General features: G+C 51.0%; 2 protein-coding genes across 2 annotated transcripts in view; both read right to left on the bottom strand.

Annotated features, from left to right (window-relative positions):
• The window catches only part of ATP6V0D1 (ATPase H+ transporting V0 subunit d1), a 37,735-nt gene extending 21,551 nt beyond the window's left edge, over positions 1-16,184 (bottom strand). The window contains exon 1 of the mRNA XM_039222514.1: positions 15,957-16,184. Coding sequence (XP_039078445.1) covers positions 15,957-16,086 — 130 coding nt within the window. The 5' untranslated portion in view covers positions 16,087-16,184. The remainder of the gene's footprint in view (positions 1-15,956) is intronic.
• Positions 16,185-16,954: 770 nt separating this feature from the next.
• LOC120223403 (agouti related neuropeptide) lies at positions 16,955-17,745 on the bottom strand. Its single transcript, XM_039221499.1, has 3 exons — positions 17,616-17,745; positions 17,352-17,437; positions 16,955-17,137 (listed from the first exon to the last, which is right to left on the bottom strand). The coding sequence occupies exons 1-3, from the start codon at positions 17,743-17,745 to the stop codon at positions 16,955-16,957; spliced, it is 399 nt and encodes a 132-aa protein (XP_039077430.1).
• Between the last annotated feature and the right edge of the window lie 1,617 nt (positions 17,746-19,362).

The following is a 19,362-nucleotide window of genomic DNA, read 5'->3' on the forward strand; positions in this document are numbered from 1 at the left end:
TGGAAACCATTAACCCTGGGTTTACCTGGGACCTGCAGCATAGACTAAGCATCCTTTTTGCCCCCAGACCTCTGCCAGGGTCCGTTTCAGGGCCTCTGCAAACCTCACATAACACCAACTGATAAGCCCCGAGTTCCAACACTTCCTATCAAACGCCTGTCCTTCCTCTGCTCCCTCAGGTGCTGCCTGCCATTCCCCATCCAGACATCCAGAACCTTGTCACTGCTCACCTCCCCACCAACTGGGATGTTCATAGTCTCTTGCTCACCAGCACAGGTCCACCCATTATCCATGAGCTGGTGCGTGACACAGCCCCTGCTCCCTGCCCCCTCTGCAGCCTAATTTTGCCAGGTCACTGGTTTTAAGACACTGCTCCTTAGGCAGCTGAGTGGGGCAGGGGAGTGAGAACATGGGCTTTGGAACTATGGTGACCTGGCTCCAAATCCGGGTTTGCAGCTTGGTTCTAGGCAGCTTGTAGATCCCTCTGGATCCAGGCTCCTGGCTGGTCACCTGGTGAAAGCGCCAGCCTTCCAGGGCACCCATGACAGGTACCAAACAGAGGCAGTGTTAGAACTGAGCACAGAATACCATAGTCCATCTCTCCTGGCAGAGAGGATCCCACCCAGAGCTTCTGAACCAAGACCCTCAGCCCTAGTCAGGTGGTATGTATTCTTGACTCCAGCCTATTGCTCAGCTGTCCTATTCAATACTCCACAGAATGCCCCTGCCCTTCCTCTTCCTGATTAGTCCCAATTCTTGCACTATGGCGTGTCCTCCTCCCCACTGTAAAGGTTGTGAGGGGCCTTGTGCAGCATGGGCACGCAAACACACAGACCCCATTCTGCTATCTGCTAGGGAAGGAGGAACAGAGCTGACTCTGGGACTCCTATCTCCAAGCCCAGGTCTCACTTCACCTACCAGCAAGATCATATAGAGCCCTGGGCAGCCCCATGGACGTGGACAGAGGCTAGGACCCAACTTTGCACCATCCACCACACCCTGACCTGCTGCCCTGAGGGCCTTGCAAGCAGGCAGGAGGTGGAGCAGCCCAGGGCAGCTCCTTCTCCATGGGAAGCCCCCAGGCTGGCGGGCCAGCAGTCTTGGGAAGAACCTGGAGTCTGCTGCTGGCATGGCCACATGCAAGTTACTGGGTTTCAGCTGGCATGAAGCAGAGTCCCTACAGGGAAAGGACAGTGAGTTCTCCTTCCTCAGTCCCTAGACCAGTGTTTTGTTTCATGCTGGAGTCCTTTCAGCGAGGTGAGGCTTTCACAGAGGGGGATGGGACTGATCCACACAGGTGGTCCCGCTGACACCAGGGGCCCATGGCACTACTTTCGAGCATATCAGATACATGGATCAAATGAGAGTGTCACTCCCCATGTCCAGGAGCCAGCAGGATGTTCGACCCAGGTTTACCACCTTCCTCTCTGCTCTAAGACAGGTGGCAGGTGGTGGTAGAGCCACATTTAATTACACTTAATTTCTTAGGAACACCTAGTCCTTGAGGTAAGAGAATGAAAGCATCCCTCACATCCCATGAGGAAGTCCACCTATCTGACAGTCAGGAGGGTGCCAGGCAGGCGACAGCCCCATGTGCCAAAGGGAGGGGCAGAACTGGTTATTGCTGCACCCAGGGCAAGTTCCAAGTAACTCTCCCCTCTGACTGAGCAGAGATCCGCCTGGATATCCCCTCACCAGAACATCCCCACCCAGGCCCTAAGGCTCTACTGGGACTGGCATGTCCTACGGGACACAGGGCTTGGAAGGCAGCTTCCCTGTGTTCCCCTGCCACAGCCCAGCCTGAGAACCAAGCAGCCCAGCCTCGCCCTGGGAGGCAGGGGCCACACCTCTGCTGCTGCCCCGCACTTTGACCTTGAGAAAGTTCTTTTCCAGGCTTGCCACCAGTTCTAGAACCTGCAGGTGGGAGTGATTCTGGGCCTGCAAGGAAGAGCTTCTTTTCATTTTACCAAAGATGTTACATTTGCCTGGGTGTGAGTGAGAGAGGTAAAGTGGTCCAGCATGGCCAGGTGGCAAGCAGCCCAGAGATGGCCAAATGTGGCAGTAAGCTTTGCTCAAAAGCTGGCCCATGCCCCTGTCCGGTTCCCAGGGCCCACTGGCCTATACTGCCTGAGCGATCCTATCAGCCCTTAATGCTGGGCTTCTGTTCTACATGCATAGGCCTCTGGAGGAAGGACACTAAGAAAAGCTGAGACTCACTCGGATGGGGGAAGGGCAGGTTTAGGGCCCTCGGCAGCTACTGTTCACAGTGAGATTAAGTCAGGCCAGGTTGGAGCATCCTGCCAGCTCTGTGGTGCCTAGAGCCAAAGCTATGGAAATACTCATTTTGCTTAGACTTGGACCCTACAGATGGGCTCACCGGATCAAGCCTCATTTGGGGCTACAAGTCATGCTGCTCTTAGCACAAAGCCTCACTGACTATAACTCATAGAAACTGGAAACGTCCCAGGCCAGAAGCAGAGTTGACCCATTCTATACCCATGACCAGCAGAGCCAAGAGGCTTGGGCCAGGCAGGAAGTGGCAGAGCAGTAAGCATCCAGGCTAGTCCTGGATAGAACCCTCACAGCCCTTTGCCCAACCTGCTCAAGGACCTGGCAGGACATGTTCAGAGTAAGCAGTAACATGCCAGACTGAGCACGATCAGCGTGTGGATTTGGGCCAGCCCCTGGGATAGGTAGGCACCTACTCAGGGAACCTCATAGCAGAGGCTAGGTTCAAATGATGGAAGCCAATGGACGATGGGGGTGACAGCAAGGCATAGAGCCTGGACCAACAGAAGATGGGGACCCCATCTTCCCCCAGGCCTTGCCATGTGATATCTGCCTTGCAACTTAAAACGGTAAGAGGGTGAGAAGGATGGATGAGCTATCACCCATGACCTGGCAGCCTTAGGGTGCTGTGTGCTAGGTCACATGCTGCAGCTCATTCCTTGACTCCCAACCCTTTAATCTCTAAGTTAGATGCTATATGGCAAGGCCTAGAGGAATGGTGAGGGGCCTCAAAAGCAGGGCCTCTTTCAGCTGACCACCATTTCCTGAATGGGGGCCAGGCACAAAGAGGCATGCTTCAGGCATCCTTTAGTGAACAGATGCAGGAATAAGAAGGAAAGGACCTGGGGCGCCTGGGTGGCTTGGTCGGTTAAGCGTCCGACTTTCCGACTTTCGCTTGGGTCATGATCTAGCGGTTTGTGGGTTCGAGCCCCGCGTTGGGCTCTGTGCTGGCTGCCGGCTCGGAGCCTGGAGCCTGTTTCGGTCTGTGACTCCCCCTCTCTCTGGCCCTCCCCTGCTCGGGCTGTCTCTCTCTCCTAGAAATAAATAAAACATTTAAAAAAAAAAAAAAAAAAGAAGGAAAGGACCAAAGAATATAGAGTGACTGGATAGGAGGAGGCAAGACAGGTGTCAGGAGGTTGTAAGCAAACCCTTGGCCCTAACCTGGGCCCAATTTCCCATGTAAAATAATAGAGCGAGATATGGTTACCTCCAGGGGGTTGGCCAGCTCTGACATTGCCTATGCTGGTCAGACCTAGATCACACTGACTCTTCACAACTCAGTCCCTGAGAGCCACTCAAGGACTCAGGGTGAGCCTAGAAGACTGGCTACCCAAGGAGCAGCCTTGGCAGAACCAATGGCAAGTGCAAGGGAGGCCTGGCCTTGTGGAGTCTCTAGGCAGGGCCAGGCAGGAAAGGCTGAGTTGCAACAGTGAGGACACCAATATGACTCCTTAGAGGAGAAAGCCCCATCCATCAGCCAAACGCAAAGACTTAGCTGAGGTTAAGGCCTGGAAAAAAGAAAAAAAAAACGCTGCCTGAGTAGCCAAGGAGAGACAAAATCTGGGCAAGTGCCCAGGGCCAGGCCAGACTTGGCCAGGAAAGCAGTGCCCAGCACCCAGTCAGGGATGTTCCTCCACATACCCCTTTCCCCTGCCACAAGTCTGCCTGCCATTCCTCGGACCACTCAAGTTCACTAGGGGGCAGCCCCAGTCCCGGCCTTCAGGCTACAGGGTGCCAGACACAGACAGGTAGAGCAGGTGTCAGACTGCACAAGAGTAGCCTAACCTACAGATTGGACCTTCAGAGCCCTGACTCTCCCGCCTCTAAAACGGGAGGAATATTCAAGTGCAGTATGGATTTAAAAAAAAATCATCTAAGAAGTGTTAGTTAGATGAGGCAGAAGCCAAGGAAGTCAATGGAACGATCCCCCAAATTGGGGTGCAGAGTGGAAGAGGAGAGTTGTCAACCACCTGACAACAACCCCTTTCCAGCATGACTATATGTGCCTACAGAGTTTGGGGTGCCTGGTTTGGACCTCTCCCAGAGTCACTCTCCCCACATGTACTTATATGTGCCACATGAACACCTATGTGTCCTAAAGTGATGAAAGAGGTTGGGAGAAATCTATCCTAAGGATAAATTTTCTCTCTCCTGGAGGGACCAGGGTTGCGGGACAAGAATGGAGGCCACCTGGGGAAGAGTGGTGCTGCTGGGAGCCTGGGAAGGATGGCCCTGATCCCCAGGCAGCCTCAAACTCCTGCTTGGAGCCTATTAAGATCCCTGGTTCATGGCTAGTACACTGTGCTACAGCTGCAGCTGAGAGCTGCCAGCGTGACCCAGGTAGGGGTGAATGAAGACAGCTTGATGGTTAAGGCTGGAGTACTGTGCACTGAGCACAAAGTTGGAGAACCTCAGAGAATGTCCCCAGCCTCTCCTTCCCAACCCAGGAAGCTGGGGCACAGGGAGGTGAGGGCAGGAGGAGATGGACAGACAGGAGACACCTAGCCGTGAGTCCTACTTAATCTGAGAAGGCCAAGTAGGACTTGGGTGAGGGAGACAAGTAGGGCCCAGAACAGAGTCCCAAGGGACAGTGGCCACAAGCAGGTGTGCAGAGAAAAGCAGAGGAGAGGCAGCCTGGGTGACTCACTAGTCCAGCCACACCTCCCTCCCAGGCTCTCTAGCAGCCAAGTGATCCTGGCACACCCCCTTGTGGCCACAGGGAGGATGACTTTGTAAACAGCAAGGGGCTCCACTCTCTTTCTCAACCCCCCAACAATCCAATCTCTGCCTCAGACTTCTGGTCCCTATCTCCCCCAGCTAGCGATCCCTGGGGGAGGAGGCTACAGGCACCCGCAGAGCCACATAGGAATGTGTCATAAAGAATCGAGGTAGACATGAGTCTGGGAAAGCCAGAATGGAGATTCTGGTCATGAGGGATTGGTCAGCCTTGCATCAGTAAAGACAGAGCCTTCTGAGGAGGGGAAGTTTGGGCATCCTCAGTCCCCTATGCTCATTTCCTAGCTCAGCCAGATCCTCCCAAGTCTCCAAATTCCTTTATCCAGCTCTCTACCCTACTCCACCACCCCTCCCCCCTGCTGCCTAATGCTGTATCTTAAAAAAAAAGGCAGGTGCTGGGGCACCTGCCTGGCTCAGTCAGTAAAGCATGAGACTCTTGATCTCAAGGTTGTAAGTCTGAGTCCTATGGGGTGTAGCAATCACTTAAAATTTTTAAAAATAAAATAAAATAAAAAACATTTAAAAGCAGGTGCTTAATAACCCAGAAACAGGACAATCTATGCCATGGCACACCCCTCCAAGATGGGGGCCTTAGCTTTTCCTCCCCTGTACACCAAAGCCCAGCACTCTGCCAGCACCAATAATGAGCTGTCACCCATCTAATCATATAAATACCTATTGAGCATTCACTCTGGCTAGGCACTGTGCTGCTGAATCCTCACAACCTACAAGTGATTGCGTTTTACAGGTGAGCAAATAAGCTTCAAGATGCTAAATCACACGCTTAGCATCATGTAGCTGGCCAGAAAGGAAGCCGTGGTCTACCTGACGCCCCGCCTCAGGTCCCAGCAACCCAGGGAGACCCCCAGGATCCCGACCCCAAGCAGGCACAGATGATTTACAGGAGAGACCACTACATCATGTCCTCGCACCTATTCCTTCTTGATGCAGACCCTCCAACAACCACTGAGCCCAAAGCACAAGAACAGCTACAAGTCAGTAAAAACGGCTAGGGTGCTGTAGCAGGCACCCTGACTACAGTGGTGGCTGAGTGGGGAGTCTGACAGGGGGCCATGGATCAAACTATTGGAAGCAGACTTGAGCACTCGGGGACAGAGGTTCTTTCCATTTCATTTCCAATCTAACAGCCCTGATGTGGGCTATGCTCAGTGTGTGCCACTTAGAAAGCAGGAAGGCAAGACTAATACATTCCAGAAGGGTTTTATGCAAAATATTTAAACTAAGATGTTGGGGCCTTTCCTCATCTACCATCCTGAAACCCTGGTCACATAGAATGCCTACCTTGAAGAGTCCTGGATGGCTTGCATTTGCCTATGCTAAGGCCACCTCAAAAGGCCCTAGTCTTGGGTACAGACACTGGCTCCACCTCAGAAACCAGGCCCAAGAAATCACTGAGTAAATCCATGAAAAAGTGTGTTCTCACCCAGCAGAGCAAGTTCTGACAAGATCCCTGTGGCAGGGCTTGTGAAACAGAGGCTAGCAGGTCCTGTGCTAAAATATATAACGGTGCAAGATGTAATCAGGGAATGGAGAGCAAGAAGGGGTGTGTGTATGTGGAGCAGGTGAAGAAGGAAAGAGAAAAACAGCAGGATGAGAGGTGAGCTGTACCTGGACAGAGGCCCTGGGTCACCAGCCCTCAACTACTGCCTGGGCTGAGACTTCAAGTGTAAAGAGAAGGGGCCCATAGGGGGTTCCATAAGACTCAGAGCAGCCCCACAGGCTGTGAACCAAAATTTGGAAGTCAAATGCCCAGGGTCACCAGCAGAGTCTCTGGTGACAGGGTGGCTGTTGGGTGTGAGTAGCTTCTCTTTGCATACTGACATGTTCTAATTTCCCTTATTTTAGACATCTTTATCAGATGTCTTAAATTATAAAATATTTGTTCACTGCAATACATCCAAAGAGTACATAAAATAAAAATTCATATGTTCCCCTCCCAGCCTCTCTAATCCCTCTCTCCAGAGGCTGCTACTCTAGACCAACTGATGTTTGTGCTTCCCAACACTTTTCCATGTGCAGATAATAACTTATTAAAATGGGAACATATTGACAATATATTTCTAAGTTAGTCCTTATAGAACTTCGTGCTTTGTACCACTTGGCATAGTATCCCACGGCAAGGACAGAACGTGGGTTATTTAACCATACCCGTCAATGAATCCCTGTTGGTTCTAACGGGTTGCTGTTACCAGCAAGGATGGTGTGAACACCTCTGTACATGCCATTCAGTGCTAATCTAGAGGGGTACAATCCTATAAGCAAGTCTATAGGGACCCGAGAGTCCATACACAGGCATGTTTTAACAAGGTGGTGAAAACCTATCCCCCAAAAGGTCCAAACTGAGTCACCCTTCCACCAACTTTACTTTTAGAATTAAAAAATATATATGTTTAGTCAAAAACAAAAATCGCCAGCATGCCCAGTCCTGCAGCAGAATGCATGGCAGGGAGCAGAAGGGGAATCCCTGGCTGTTGCTCTCCCTACGCCACTTGCCAAATCAGGCTCCATGCCAGGTGTCCTCGTCAGACCACGCTTGTGTCCACTTGGCCTGCCCTTAAAGCTGTTCTCCAGCCTCCTGGCAGGACTCACAGGCAGGATTGGGCTTCTAAGGGAGACGTGCCCTGGCTGCGAGCCAACGGATGGCCGAGCGTGGGCTGAAAGGCTGCCAGCCAGCCAGCGTACTGACTTCCAGATTGGTATCTTTACTGCTACTTCCCCTGAGCTCCAGACCCACACGGCCACCTCCCTCAGACTCTCCAACTCAGCACGTCTGAGACAGAACACCTCCTCTTCCACCACCCATCTATACCCCAAGCCATCTCCTCCTCTGGTGGTCCCATCTCAGAAGTAGTTCCAGCAACCCCCACCCCCATTTAGGAAGTCAGAAGCCTGACTTCTAACCCCTCTCATTGCTATACCTGATGGCCTAATCTTATGGCTCTCATCCTGTAAGCTGGTGCCTGACCCAATCCTTCTCCCCTCATGCCACCCCTGCCCCGGTTCTGCCCAGGTTTTGCCACCTGGGGAGCTGGAATAGCTGCCTGCCTCCAACCTGCCTCCTCCTATATCCATCCTCCAGAGCCTCAGACCAAGTTTCTAACTGCACCAGCCTCCTATCCCCACTCCTTTCCCAATTTCCCGCTCTTCACCTACTGAGGGACCAAGTCCAAGCTGGCCCATGGCAGCAAGAACTCCCTCCTGCCCTTCTCAAGCCTCCACGCCCACTCTAGGGCCTCACCCTCTTGGGCAGCAGCAAGAAGTTAGAGAGGAGATGGCTGCCATGGTCACCACCAATGATCTGGGCCAGCTCATCAACTACTGGGTATCAAGAGTCTCTTCACTCAGCGATGCCACTGCCTAAGGAGTTGGGACAACATGGATCCTCAAACACTGAGGGGAAAACTTCAGGTGTGTATGGAGCCATGCCCTCATAGCTCAGAGACTCCAAGTGCTTGCTGCCTTCATTCCGCAGTGCAAACTCTCCCGAGTTATTGCCTTCTTCTCAACGCCCCCTAGTTTCTCTCTCTTGCTTGTGGCCAGTGGACTGTCAGGACTGTGTTATCTCTTCCTTCAAAACACATCGGACTCTGAGGAATTTGGACTGAGGTAAGCTCGTCTTCCTGTCCAAACAATGGTCCTTTAACTTCACTAACTCAATACAGTCTCCTTTGACCAATAAAATGCAACATACAAAATTATTTACAGGCAAAACTATAAACAGACATTTCCCACACATTGACCTTGACCCTAGCCCTATGAATCTCCATCTTCCATTCTTTTATCGTTTTACACATTCCTTCTGAGCTGTGTGTCCACCCAAAGCTTTTCTTTTTTTTTTTTTTTAATTTTTTAATGTTTTTTATTTTTTTAATTTCTAGGAGAGAGAGAGAGAGAGAGAGATACAGCATGAGCAGGAGAGGGTCAGAGAGAGAAGGAGTCACAGACTCCGAAACAGGCTCCAGGCTCTGAGCTGGCAGTCAGCACAGAGCCCGACGTGGGGCTCGAACCCAAGAACTGCGAGATCATGACCTAAGTGAAAGTCGGAAGCTTAACCGACTAAGCCACCCAGGCGCCCCCACCCAAAGCTTTTCATGAACCAGCCTGATGCACCTATTCATAATCAGCTACTGTACATCCTTGACGTATGTCCAACTCTCTCTTCACTGTTCCTAAAGTTCCTCTGACATCCTATGAAGTGTTGTGTTTCTGAGACTGCTAGTGCCATTCTTCTTCCCACCTCCTTGGCGTCACTGATTTTTTAAAGTAACAGCTTTACTGAGATATAATTCATAAGTTATACAATTTTCTCACTTAAGTATACAATTCAATTGGTCCTAGCATGTTAACAAAATTGTGCGATCATCAGCACCATCAACTTGAGAACATTTCATCCAAAAGAAACCCTGTACCCTTTTAGCCATCACTCTCCACCTGCTCCTATCCCCCTAAAATGTACCCTGTGCCTACTGTACATTCAATGCTGTCAGCCCATTAGACAGGCACACTTGCCCCCAGGCAAGACCTGTGTGACATGTTTTCTTTACCCGCTCAGAGGCCCAGTGTGGCACTTGTCTCCTAGGAGTGATGGGAGGGAATGACCACGACAGGAGCAGCTGGCTTCCCTAACCGTTCACTCGGGACCAGGCCCTGTGCTTACACTTCATACATGCCTAGAAGAGATGCTATTAATATTTCCCACAGTACAGCTGAGGACAAATGACTTGCCTACGGTCAAAAGGCAGTAAGTGGCTGAGCTGGGATTAGTTCCCCAGTGAGCTCTGCTCTGTCTATATTTTATCTCTGCCCATACACTCCATGCACTCTTGTCACCTTTTAGTCCCACTCTCCTCTGTTCTCATTAAGGTCACCATGACCTCTAAAAAAAGGCCACCATGATCTCTGAATGGCAAAACCAAGTGGAAGGCTGTCTGACTTTATTTCAATCTCTTGGCCACATTTAGCATTCATCACCCCTTCTTTTTCAGGTTCTCTGCTGGGGCTACCTCCCTACTAGGGAATGCCCTTCACCCTTCTGGCAGGACCCCTTGCTTAACTGGAGCCTTTCCTGGGGGAGGGTCCCATGTTGGGCGTCTCCTCTTCAAACTCTATGCTCTCTCTCTTAGAGACAGCAGCCACACTATTACCCTGATTCCCAAGGCTGTATCCCAAGTTCAGACTCACTTCCAAGCACCCAAAATAGCTTCTATACCATCACTCAAATGGCTCACAGATCCCTCAATGCCATCTTCTGAGTCTTTCTCCAACTGTCTTTTCTACATCCCACTATCATTTCACTCTGCCGCCTACACAGTTGCCAACACCAGAGATGAGGACATTGGCTTTGACACTTCCTTCCTCCTCAGTTCCCTATCCAACCCTTCACGTCCTATCAGTTCCTCTTCCTAAGATTCCTCCATGATGATCCAACGCCAAAGGCAAGCTGTCATCATCTCTGACCTGCATTATTTATAAAACTCTGCATATTGTTCTTCCCACCTCTGATATGGCCCCCCACCCCAGCCAATCTACTTTTCATACTGCAGGTACACTCTAAAGTACAAGTCCAATAACTTTACCTGCCCATTCTTCACTGAGGACAAAGCATTTCCTCTACAGCTTTTACAATCCTTTAAGAGCTGATTTCTGTCTTACTCTGCAGCCACACTCCTAGCCACACCACAGTTAGTGCTGAAGGATGTGCCATTCCTGGAAGACACCCATTTACATTAGCGTTTGCAGTTTCATGTGACTAGAGATTGGCCAAGCCCAGCCTAGAGTCTTGCTTTCTTGTTCCCATAAGACACTGTTTCTTGTGAAAAGATGTTGAAATGCAGGAGATGTTGTAACGAAGGCAAGGAACTCAGAACAAAAAGGGATAAAATGTTCTAGAAGACAGCCAGCACATCATAATGTAGGAGTCGCTCAACTATGATCTCTGAGCATCTAATTCACTGGCTCTCTTCCTCCTGAATATTATATTTCTTTACAAGAAGGAGATGGCTTGACTGGTCTAGGTGCCTCCATTCCAAATTAGGAAACTGGCATCTGGCATCCATCAGCTGAATTGTGACTGCATTACCCAGCTAGCCATATACTTTTCTCTATTTTCCAAGTTCCTGAGTAAGAAGAGAGCTAATCCAAAGAAAAATCCTGCAAACAATGACCAGCCCAGTATCGATAACTCCTTAGCCTCATTATAATCTAAATACCATTTTCCACACTTGAATTCGCCACATCCAGACAAATGCTCTTAGGCTGAACCCAGGGTCAAAGCTAAGAGTTCAGGCTCAGAACTATTGTAATGCCTGAAATAGCTGCTTGGCTTGCTTATATGGCCCAGGAGCTGGCATACAGTAGGCCTTCAGGAAGTGTTTGTTGAATGAGCAAACAAACATTTGAACATCCAAGTGCACTATATATGTGCCTAATGTCTGAACTACATTGTACAACCTGAAATTTGGCAGGCCTTTGTGGAAGGTGGTGCTCCAGATCATCAGTATCCGCCCCCATACTCGGTGCTGAGTCAGACGCTTCCTCTCCTGGGCTAAGACTGTTTTTCAAAACAAGGGTCTGGGTTCCCAAAAGATTTGTACTCTTGCCCCGCCCAATCTGCCACCCAGGGCTTCTGGTCCCTCTGACTGGCCCAACTATTTCTGCCTTGACATGCTGGACCCTCTGCCTGAAATGCTCTTCCCCCCAGCTCTCTGTGTGGTTGGCTCCTCAACGTTCATGTCTCAGTTCAAATATCTTTCCTTCAGCGAGCCCTTAACCTGCCACACTCTCTAAATAAAGTTCCCCCATGATTCTCTATCACTTCTCCACTGTCACTCTCACGGGCATTGCCTTCAATAGTAATTATATATTTACTTTACTTTACTTTAAAATATTTACTTTACTTTAAAATAACATTAACAGAGGCACCTGGGTGGCTCAGTTGGTTGAGCATCCGACTTCAGCTCAGGTCATGATCTCACACTCCGTGGGTTCGAGCCCCGCGTCAGGCTATGTGCTGACAGCTCAGAGCTTGGAGCCTGTCTTGGGATTCTGTGTCTCCCTCTTTCTCTGACCCTCCCCTGCTCATGCTGTATCTCTCTCTCTCTCAAAAATAAATAAAGCATAAAAAAATAAAATAAAATAAAATAAAATAACATTAACAGGAGCACTTAGCTGGCTCAGTTGGAAGAGCATGTGACTCGATCTCAGGGTTGTGAGTTTAAGCCCCACGCAGGGTGTAGAGATTACCTAAATAAATAAAAATTTAAAAAAAAAATTTTTAATGTTCTTATTTATTTCTGAGAGAGAGACAGCATGAGCAGGGGAGGGTCAGAGACAGGGAGACACAGAATCTGAAACAGGCTCCAGGCTCTGAGCTAGCTGTCAGCACAGAGCCCAATGCGGGGCTTGAACCCACAAACTGTGAGATCATGACCTAAGCCGAAGTCGGATGCTCAACCAACTGAGCCACCCAGGCGCGCCAATAAATAAAACTTTTTTAAAAAATAAAATAATAACAGCAGCTAACACACTGACTCAGTACTTACCATGTGCCAAGTTCATGCTAAGGACTTTATATGAATTATTTTGTTTATCCTTCATAACCACCCCATGAAGTAGATGCCTTTATTATTACCACTTTACAGATAATAAAACTCTGGACAGAGATGTTACATGGCCACAGAGCCATGAAATAGTAGGCCTACATTTGTAATTTCTACACTACGCCGATCTCTTCATATCTTCCCTCTGCTCCACTGACCTCCACCCCCAAACTATGAGGGTCAGGAGAATATCATGCAACAAAATATCTCAGCCCCTATCACAGTGCCTGGCATAAAATATGTGCTCCATAAGTATATGCTGAACAAATGAAAACGTTCAAAGTAATACTGTATGATTTCTCTTTGAATATCTCCAACCCACCTCCTCTTCCCCACAATTTCTAGCACAAGACTCAGCTCCCAGAAGATCCTCTACATATCCAGAAACACTCAAGAGTTAAAAAGTGCTTTTGAGGGGGCACCTGGCTGGCTCAGTTGGTTAAGCATCCAACTGCAGCCCAGGTCATGATCTCACTGTTTGTGAGTTCTAGTCCAGCATCGGGCTCTGGGCTGACAGCTCAGGGTCTGGAGCCTACTTCAGATTCTGTGTCTCCCTCTCTCTGCCCTTCCCTTACTCATCCTCTGTCTCTCTCTCTCAAAAATAAATAAACATTAAAAAAAAATTTTAAAGTGTTTTTGAGACCACCCAACTCTGTCCCCTAAGTTCACCAAAAAGGTAGGACCTCTCCAGGTTCTTCCTCCTATCTCTGAGTACAGACATTTAAGCAAGATGGGCAATGGAGAACAGATGATTTTCAGAGGTCCTAAGGGACTGAGTTCTAGCAGAAGAGATCAGTAACAGATGCCCTGATGGAGTGGAATCCAGGGAGGAAGACTAGGGTATGGTGAAGGGTATGCATTTGCCCTTCCTTGCCAAACAACACCCTCTGCCCGATGGCCTGTGCCTTCTGGGAACTGACCAACACCTGATGCAGATTCTTTGGAAACCTTGTCACTTCAGGACAGACCTACAGATCTCACTGGGACCAAATGCTTCGTTAGTCTCCCCTCCCCTCTCTCCTTTCCACTGGAGATGGGGAAGCAAAAACATCCAGCAACAAAGGCCTCTGGTGTCACCTTCAGAAGAAGAGAAGGACTTTATGTAGAGGATAATGGGGTGTCTGGTCACTCCCGCTTCTGGTTATCCCCAGCCACTGAAAGTTTTGAGCATCTCCAACATACAGGGTCCCAAGAATCCCAAACTCAATGTTGAGAAACTTCTAGGAAAACAGCAAAGACAACCACAGGAGATGTGACTGGATGTAGAGGTTAACATTCTAGCCTACCATGACCACAAAGAGGCTCCAAGATGGGGTGCTATGGGGGCTGGGCCTTGAAGAGCGGGAATCACTGGGTTTCATGGATACAACAAGGATGCAGAGAGAATGGCAGGTGCAGTGTGGTGAAAACAAGAGCTAACATTTATCTACCACATACTCGGTGCTTGTTGCTGGGCTTCATATTCACATGTAAAAGTTTGTTGACAAAAAAAAAAAAAAGTTTGTTGACATATCACAACCTTACGAAATAGGTAATGATAATATATCACACGAAGAATCTAAGGCTCAGAGGTGTTAAATAACTTGTCTAAGGTAATCCAGTAATTGCCAGGGCTGGGATTCAAACTCAAACTTGTCCATCCCCAGGATCCATCAATGGACAATCGGAGTCAGCTGTCCACCCCCAAGAGTGTGTGGGGGAGGGGATGGCTTGTGTGAGGGAGAGGAGTATGTATGGAAGACCAAGGGAATCCTTGAATGTGACCCTAAAGGTCTAGATGACATGCCACAAGGCAGGCCATGTGCTGAGCAGTGTTGCAGGAAGAATGGCCTAACACATTTATGGAGGATAATGGTAGAAGGGCTGCTGGGAAGATGGGAACACAATGCCCCAGAAGCTCTACAGGAGGAGGAGGGACAGGCAGCCGCATGGGTGAGGAAAGTCTAGAAGAGAAATGAGTGTGCCAAATGCCAGTTGTTAATCAATGGTGTTCACCTTCGGATTTACGCAAAGAAAGATCTCCTTTCAGTCCCAGTCAGTCCACAAAACTCACATTAAATGCCAACTTTGTGCCAGGCCCTGCCCTTGGCAGCCTCCCTCATTTCTCCTTCTTTTCCCAGTGGGGAAAACGAGGTGACTGGCAGGCTCCTACAACCCAGCACTATAAAGTGCTCTCCTCTCTGCCCCACCTCCACTCTCCTAAGGGAAAGGAACAGCCTTTCTTGTATATTTATCTTAAAATCATAAAGTCCACAATTATTGTATTTTAATTTCAGTGAATTAAAAATTTTAAAGGTGCTTATTTTCACTTTACTAGTCTAGTTTGCAAGGTAAACAATAACTGAGTTTTAAAAACTGAATCCTCTTTTAACTTCAAGAAGTTTTTGATGAAAAAATTTTCTCCACATGGTGAATCCTCTTCCCCCTCCAGCTACCAACCATGGGGCCAGCCGTACCTCTGCTCTCTTGAGGATCAGGAATGAGAACTTACAATCCCAGCCACAATGCCTTTCACTATCACCCGGGAAAGTAGGGACCCAGGAAGACCTCTAAATCAACGAATCTGATGAAGCTGGCCTTCAGAGAATCGATCCCAGTTTAGAGCTGAAGAAAGGAGAATCAGCTTCCCATCATTCTTGTGCTTTTTAAAAATTCTGTCCCAACAGGCAACCTTTTTGCTGAGGAGGTGGGATTTATTAGCTAAATACAAGTGTAGGGACTTGGAGGGCCACCCCTTGCTCCCCGAATCACTGCCTTCAGAAGACTCTGCACAGCCAGTGTTCGGCGATGGCAGGAAACTCTCACTAGGTTGGCTCAGCGATTCCCCCGAAAGGCTCACCCCGCTCGCCAAGACTAAGACACAGTCACCCCAAATGCCTCGTTGAATGTCAGGCGGGAAGCGGAGGGTTTTTCCGCTTAGGTTTCCTACGCATTGCCACGGGGCAGTTCTCTAGCTACGTCAGAGTAAAGAGGCTTGGATGGACACCTCTCGCACCGACCAACCACTCTCTAGAGACCCTCTTTTCCAAACTACGCGGCAGGCATAAGGGGGAAGAGGCTGCCCCAAGCAGATGCTAACCACTGTGGTTCCTTTTTAAGGCCTTGGTTGCATTTGGGCCTGCGCGGGGCCGCAGGTGGAGGCAGATTCCCTTCCGGGGCGCCCGCCATCGGCCCTTGGATTCCCAGCCAGACCTCTTAGGCGCTTCGAGAACCCCCGCCTCCGGCTTCCCTGCCCAGATCTCGGAACCCTCAGGCCCGGGCTAGTCTCCTTGCCGGGCTTTCAAGGCCCAGCCGTCCGGCCCCGCGGCTCACCCTCGAGCGTCTCGCACTGCACCAGGTTGAGGTAGTCCGCCTGGCTGAGCACCCCAGCCTTCAGGCCGCGCACCAGTCCCTCCAAGTAGCCATTGTCCACGTTGAAGTAAAGCTCCGGGAAGAACGACATGGCTGCGGCGCGGGCGGCAAGACCGGAGAACCCCGATCGGCCGGCAGACAGCAAGATTCCAAGATCAGCTGACGCAGCGCCAGCAGCAGGCTGTCAAGCAGGTCAGGTGACAAGCGATCGTCTCACGTGACCACAATGGGGCAGAGCCCTACTGGCGCCCGACTTCCGGGTGGTTTCATACGAAAGCATTGCGCAAGTGTGGGCCATCTGGCGCCTGCGCGGCTAGGGGTGGCTTGACTCGCGTCGGGGCTTGACCTGCTTGCAGTGTCGGAGGCCGGCCGCCTGGTGGCGCACGTGGCCACAAGGATTCGATTGGGCTCTCTAGCTTTCCAGGGTCTGGTACACCTAGCTCTAAGGGGCAGGCGGAGTTGAGATGGGAGTGGAAGGTGGTTCTTATGCTTGGAAATATTCCAGACTGTTGTGCCAGTCTTACCCCAAAAGGAGCTACGATTGAGGGGGGCGGAAGGCAGGCTTCGCTGGTGTCGCACGTCGAGTTAGCTGCAAGCTGAACCTAGAGGCTAATGCTTGCTGGCCCGCCAGGAGTTACAGCCCCTATGTACACTGCGCGCTGCACCCGCATTTATTGTACAAGATTATGGAGAGCTGGAGCCCGGCCCTTCTCTGGCTCCCCAACTGTGCCTGAGACCATGAAAGCATGCATGTAAGTGATTCAGATGATGGTAGCCCAGGCCCTGGGTTAGGTGTGTGTGTGGTTTCTTGGCTTGGCGAGACCCCCTCCCCCGCCTCCGCTGTGACTTCCATGACCTCCCGCCTCCGACGGCCACGTTCGAAATAACGCCACAGCCTTGGGGGTGGTCCCATCCTTTATTGGCTACCCCTGTCCAGCCCCGACCCCGACGTCGACCCACTAGGTACGGCTGCAGGGGTTCATGGCAGTACCCAGCTTGCGGCAATAGCAGAAGGCGTTGAAGAAACGGCAGTAGCAGGTGGCACATGGGTCGCAACACGGTACCTGGTGTCCCAGACAGGACTCCTGCAGCCTTACACAGCGTCGTGGGGAGCGTGGCTCGCGGCCCTCCGGGTCTAGTACCTACAGGAGTCGGGGAGCAGGAATGTAGCCATGGGCCTCCAAAGGCAGATCCTGGGATCTCACCTACCTCAATCCAGGCTGGATGGCGATGGAGCATGGAGAGAATGGTCTACAGTATCACCCCAGTTGAGGGTGTCATGAGTTGGAGAGTGGGGATGATGCCTGATGTCTCCTCCCAAGATCTGTGGCCTCACTCCTTTCCCTGAGCAGTTACCTCTGCCAAGGCCTCAGCCTCCTGTAGCAGAGCTTCTTCTGACTGTTCTGCACTTGGCCTTTTCAGTGGAGGCTGCAGGCCCAGGCCTGGAACAGATGATGTGAGGGCAGAGCAGCCCGCAACCCCACCCTTCCCCCATGCACAAAACACCCACCTCCCAGGTCTGGAATGGGAAAGGGGGAAGGAGGGCTCATACCAAGCAGGATAATTTGTGGCCAGAAGATATCCAGGTTTCACCCAGCTCCACCCCCTGCGTATACTGACCTGGTAGTTCTGGAAACAGGGCCCGGTCAGGCCTTCTGATGCCTTCCAGAGGGGCCAAGCCCATCTGAGCCTCCTGCATAGGGGGCAGTGCCAACAGCAGGGCACAGCTCAGCAGCACTGCAGTCAGCATGACCTGACCAGCAGGAAGACCCACCACTTAGTCCTTCCTCATCCTTGATGCACCCTCTAGGTGCCCTACCCCAGAGAGAGACCTCCCAAAGAACAGGAGTCTCTGCCCAACCGGAGGACTTACCTGTGCTTGCTGTTTCCTTGTCTGGAGAGATCCTGGCCACCTCAAGCCCACAGCTTATATGGCAGAGTCTAATGAAGGCCCCACACGTGACTGCTCCCTGCAGCGAGGGCATGAAGGTGGGGGCACAGTTCAGGCCTCTCTCCCTACACCTGGGCTTTTGGGTGCTCTGGAAGAGGGGTGCCCAGCTCTAATTTTGGGTGAGGTCCCCAGGTGCTAATCAAAGTTTGGGAACAAGAGAGGATGCACTGAACCCCCAAATTTCTGCAGGACAGGGACCTGGGTAGGGGTGGGGGGTGGGACAGGCTGGAACCATTAGCAATAACAAAGCAGGCAGCCCTGAGAACTTAATTTAATTTGTGGCTCCGGAGATGCTCACTCAGACCCTGTGTGGCATGTTGTTTCCTTTGCTTCCAGGAACTTTGGTCAAGGGCATTGAAGAGGGTGATGGGCCAGTGGCCAGAGTGGGATGCAGACCTAGACACTGGGGGTTTTTTGGAGGGAATAAGGAGGGGAGAGGTCCACTTAGCCAAAACTATGCCCTCCCACCTCTGTCCCTGGTCCTCCCCCCCCCCCACACCTTGTCCCTCCAAGCTTCTCCAAGACCCCCACCCCTGCTCCTTCATCCCAGACCCTTTTCCGCCTGGGGTTCCTGGAAGCCAAGGAGGCAGAACGGACTGTTCCCTGGGTGGGCGAGCAGCTTCAAAGTAAAAAGCTTTCAGGCCGCCTGTCTCATTAGTGCTAATGGCTGTTCCTTTCCGCCCTGCTTTGTCAGGCCTGTGCCCTCCCCTGGTCTCATCAGCACGAGGCCAGGGTGAGGCCTGCCCATTTGTGAAGATGGTAGAGCACAAAGGACACCACCTTCCTCTGCTTTCCCTCTCCCCTCTGGAGGACTCTAACATACACTTGCCCATCAGGAAAAGGGGCACAGGCTAAATCACTTCTAAGGCCTCACCGTACAAACTGAGCTGGTCTGAGGCAGTAGGAGAATGAAGAGGCTGTTGGGGTTTGCGGTCTGGGTTCACACAGTCTATTCTGCCCAGGATGAGGCCTGAGGATGTCCTCCTAACAGTGGGTGGAAACCATTTATTGTCATCTGACAGCCTTTGGCCTTCAGCACCAACAACTGCTCTTGGGGTTCGGTTGCATGGGGAGGCGCCACTCTGCAGATGGCAAGGCCATGGCAGCTTCTTTCACAGATGGGCACTGATGTCTATTCTGGGATGAGGCTGACACTGGGCTTGCTTGTGGTTGACACAAGGTAACAGTCCTAGGAGCTCAGAGACTCATATACTACTACCAAGAGGGAGGAGGCTGGGGAGTGAAGGAAAGCCTCTCCAAGGAGCTGGTCCCTGGATAATCCAGCAAAGGGCCACCCATTTCTCCCCTTGACAGTGCTACTGGTTATTTTGGTGACTCTGTCATAAAGTTGACCTGGTGTCGAGGCCTCCCGGGCAACTGACATTGACCTTTATTTCCCAGAGGCTAGAGCTGGGC

Source organism: Hyaena hyaena, unplaced genomic scaffold, assembly GCF_003009895.1.
Source record: "Hyaena hyaena isolate Hyena2069 unplaced genomic scaffold, ASM300989v1 scaffold_18, whole genome shotgun sequence".
In the NCBI taxonomy this organism is placed as follows: domain Eukaryota; kingdom Metazoa; phylum Chordata; class Mammalia; order Carnivora; family Hyaenidae; genus Hyaena; species Hyaena hyaena.

Bases quoted from the DNA above. Each gene is read 5' to 3' on its own strand.
- LOC120223403 (XM_039221499.1), bottom strand. From the start codon at position 17,745: ATGCTGACTGCAGTGCTGCTGAGCTGTGCCCTGCTGTTGGCACTGCCC. The intron at 17,438-17,615 runs GTCAGTATACGC...CATCTGTTCCAG, and splicing joins CCTGTTTCCAGAACTACCAG to GCCTGGGCCTGCAGCCTCCA. The intron at 17,138-17,351 runs GTAACTGCTCAG...CGACTCCTGTAG, and splicing joins AGGCTGAGGCCTTGGCAGAG to GTACTAGACCCGGAGGGCCG.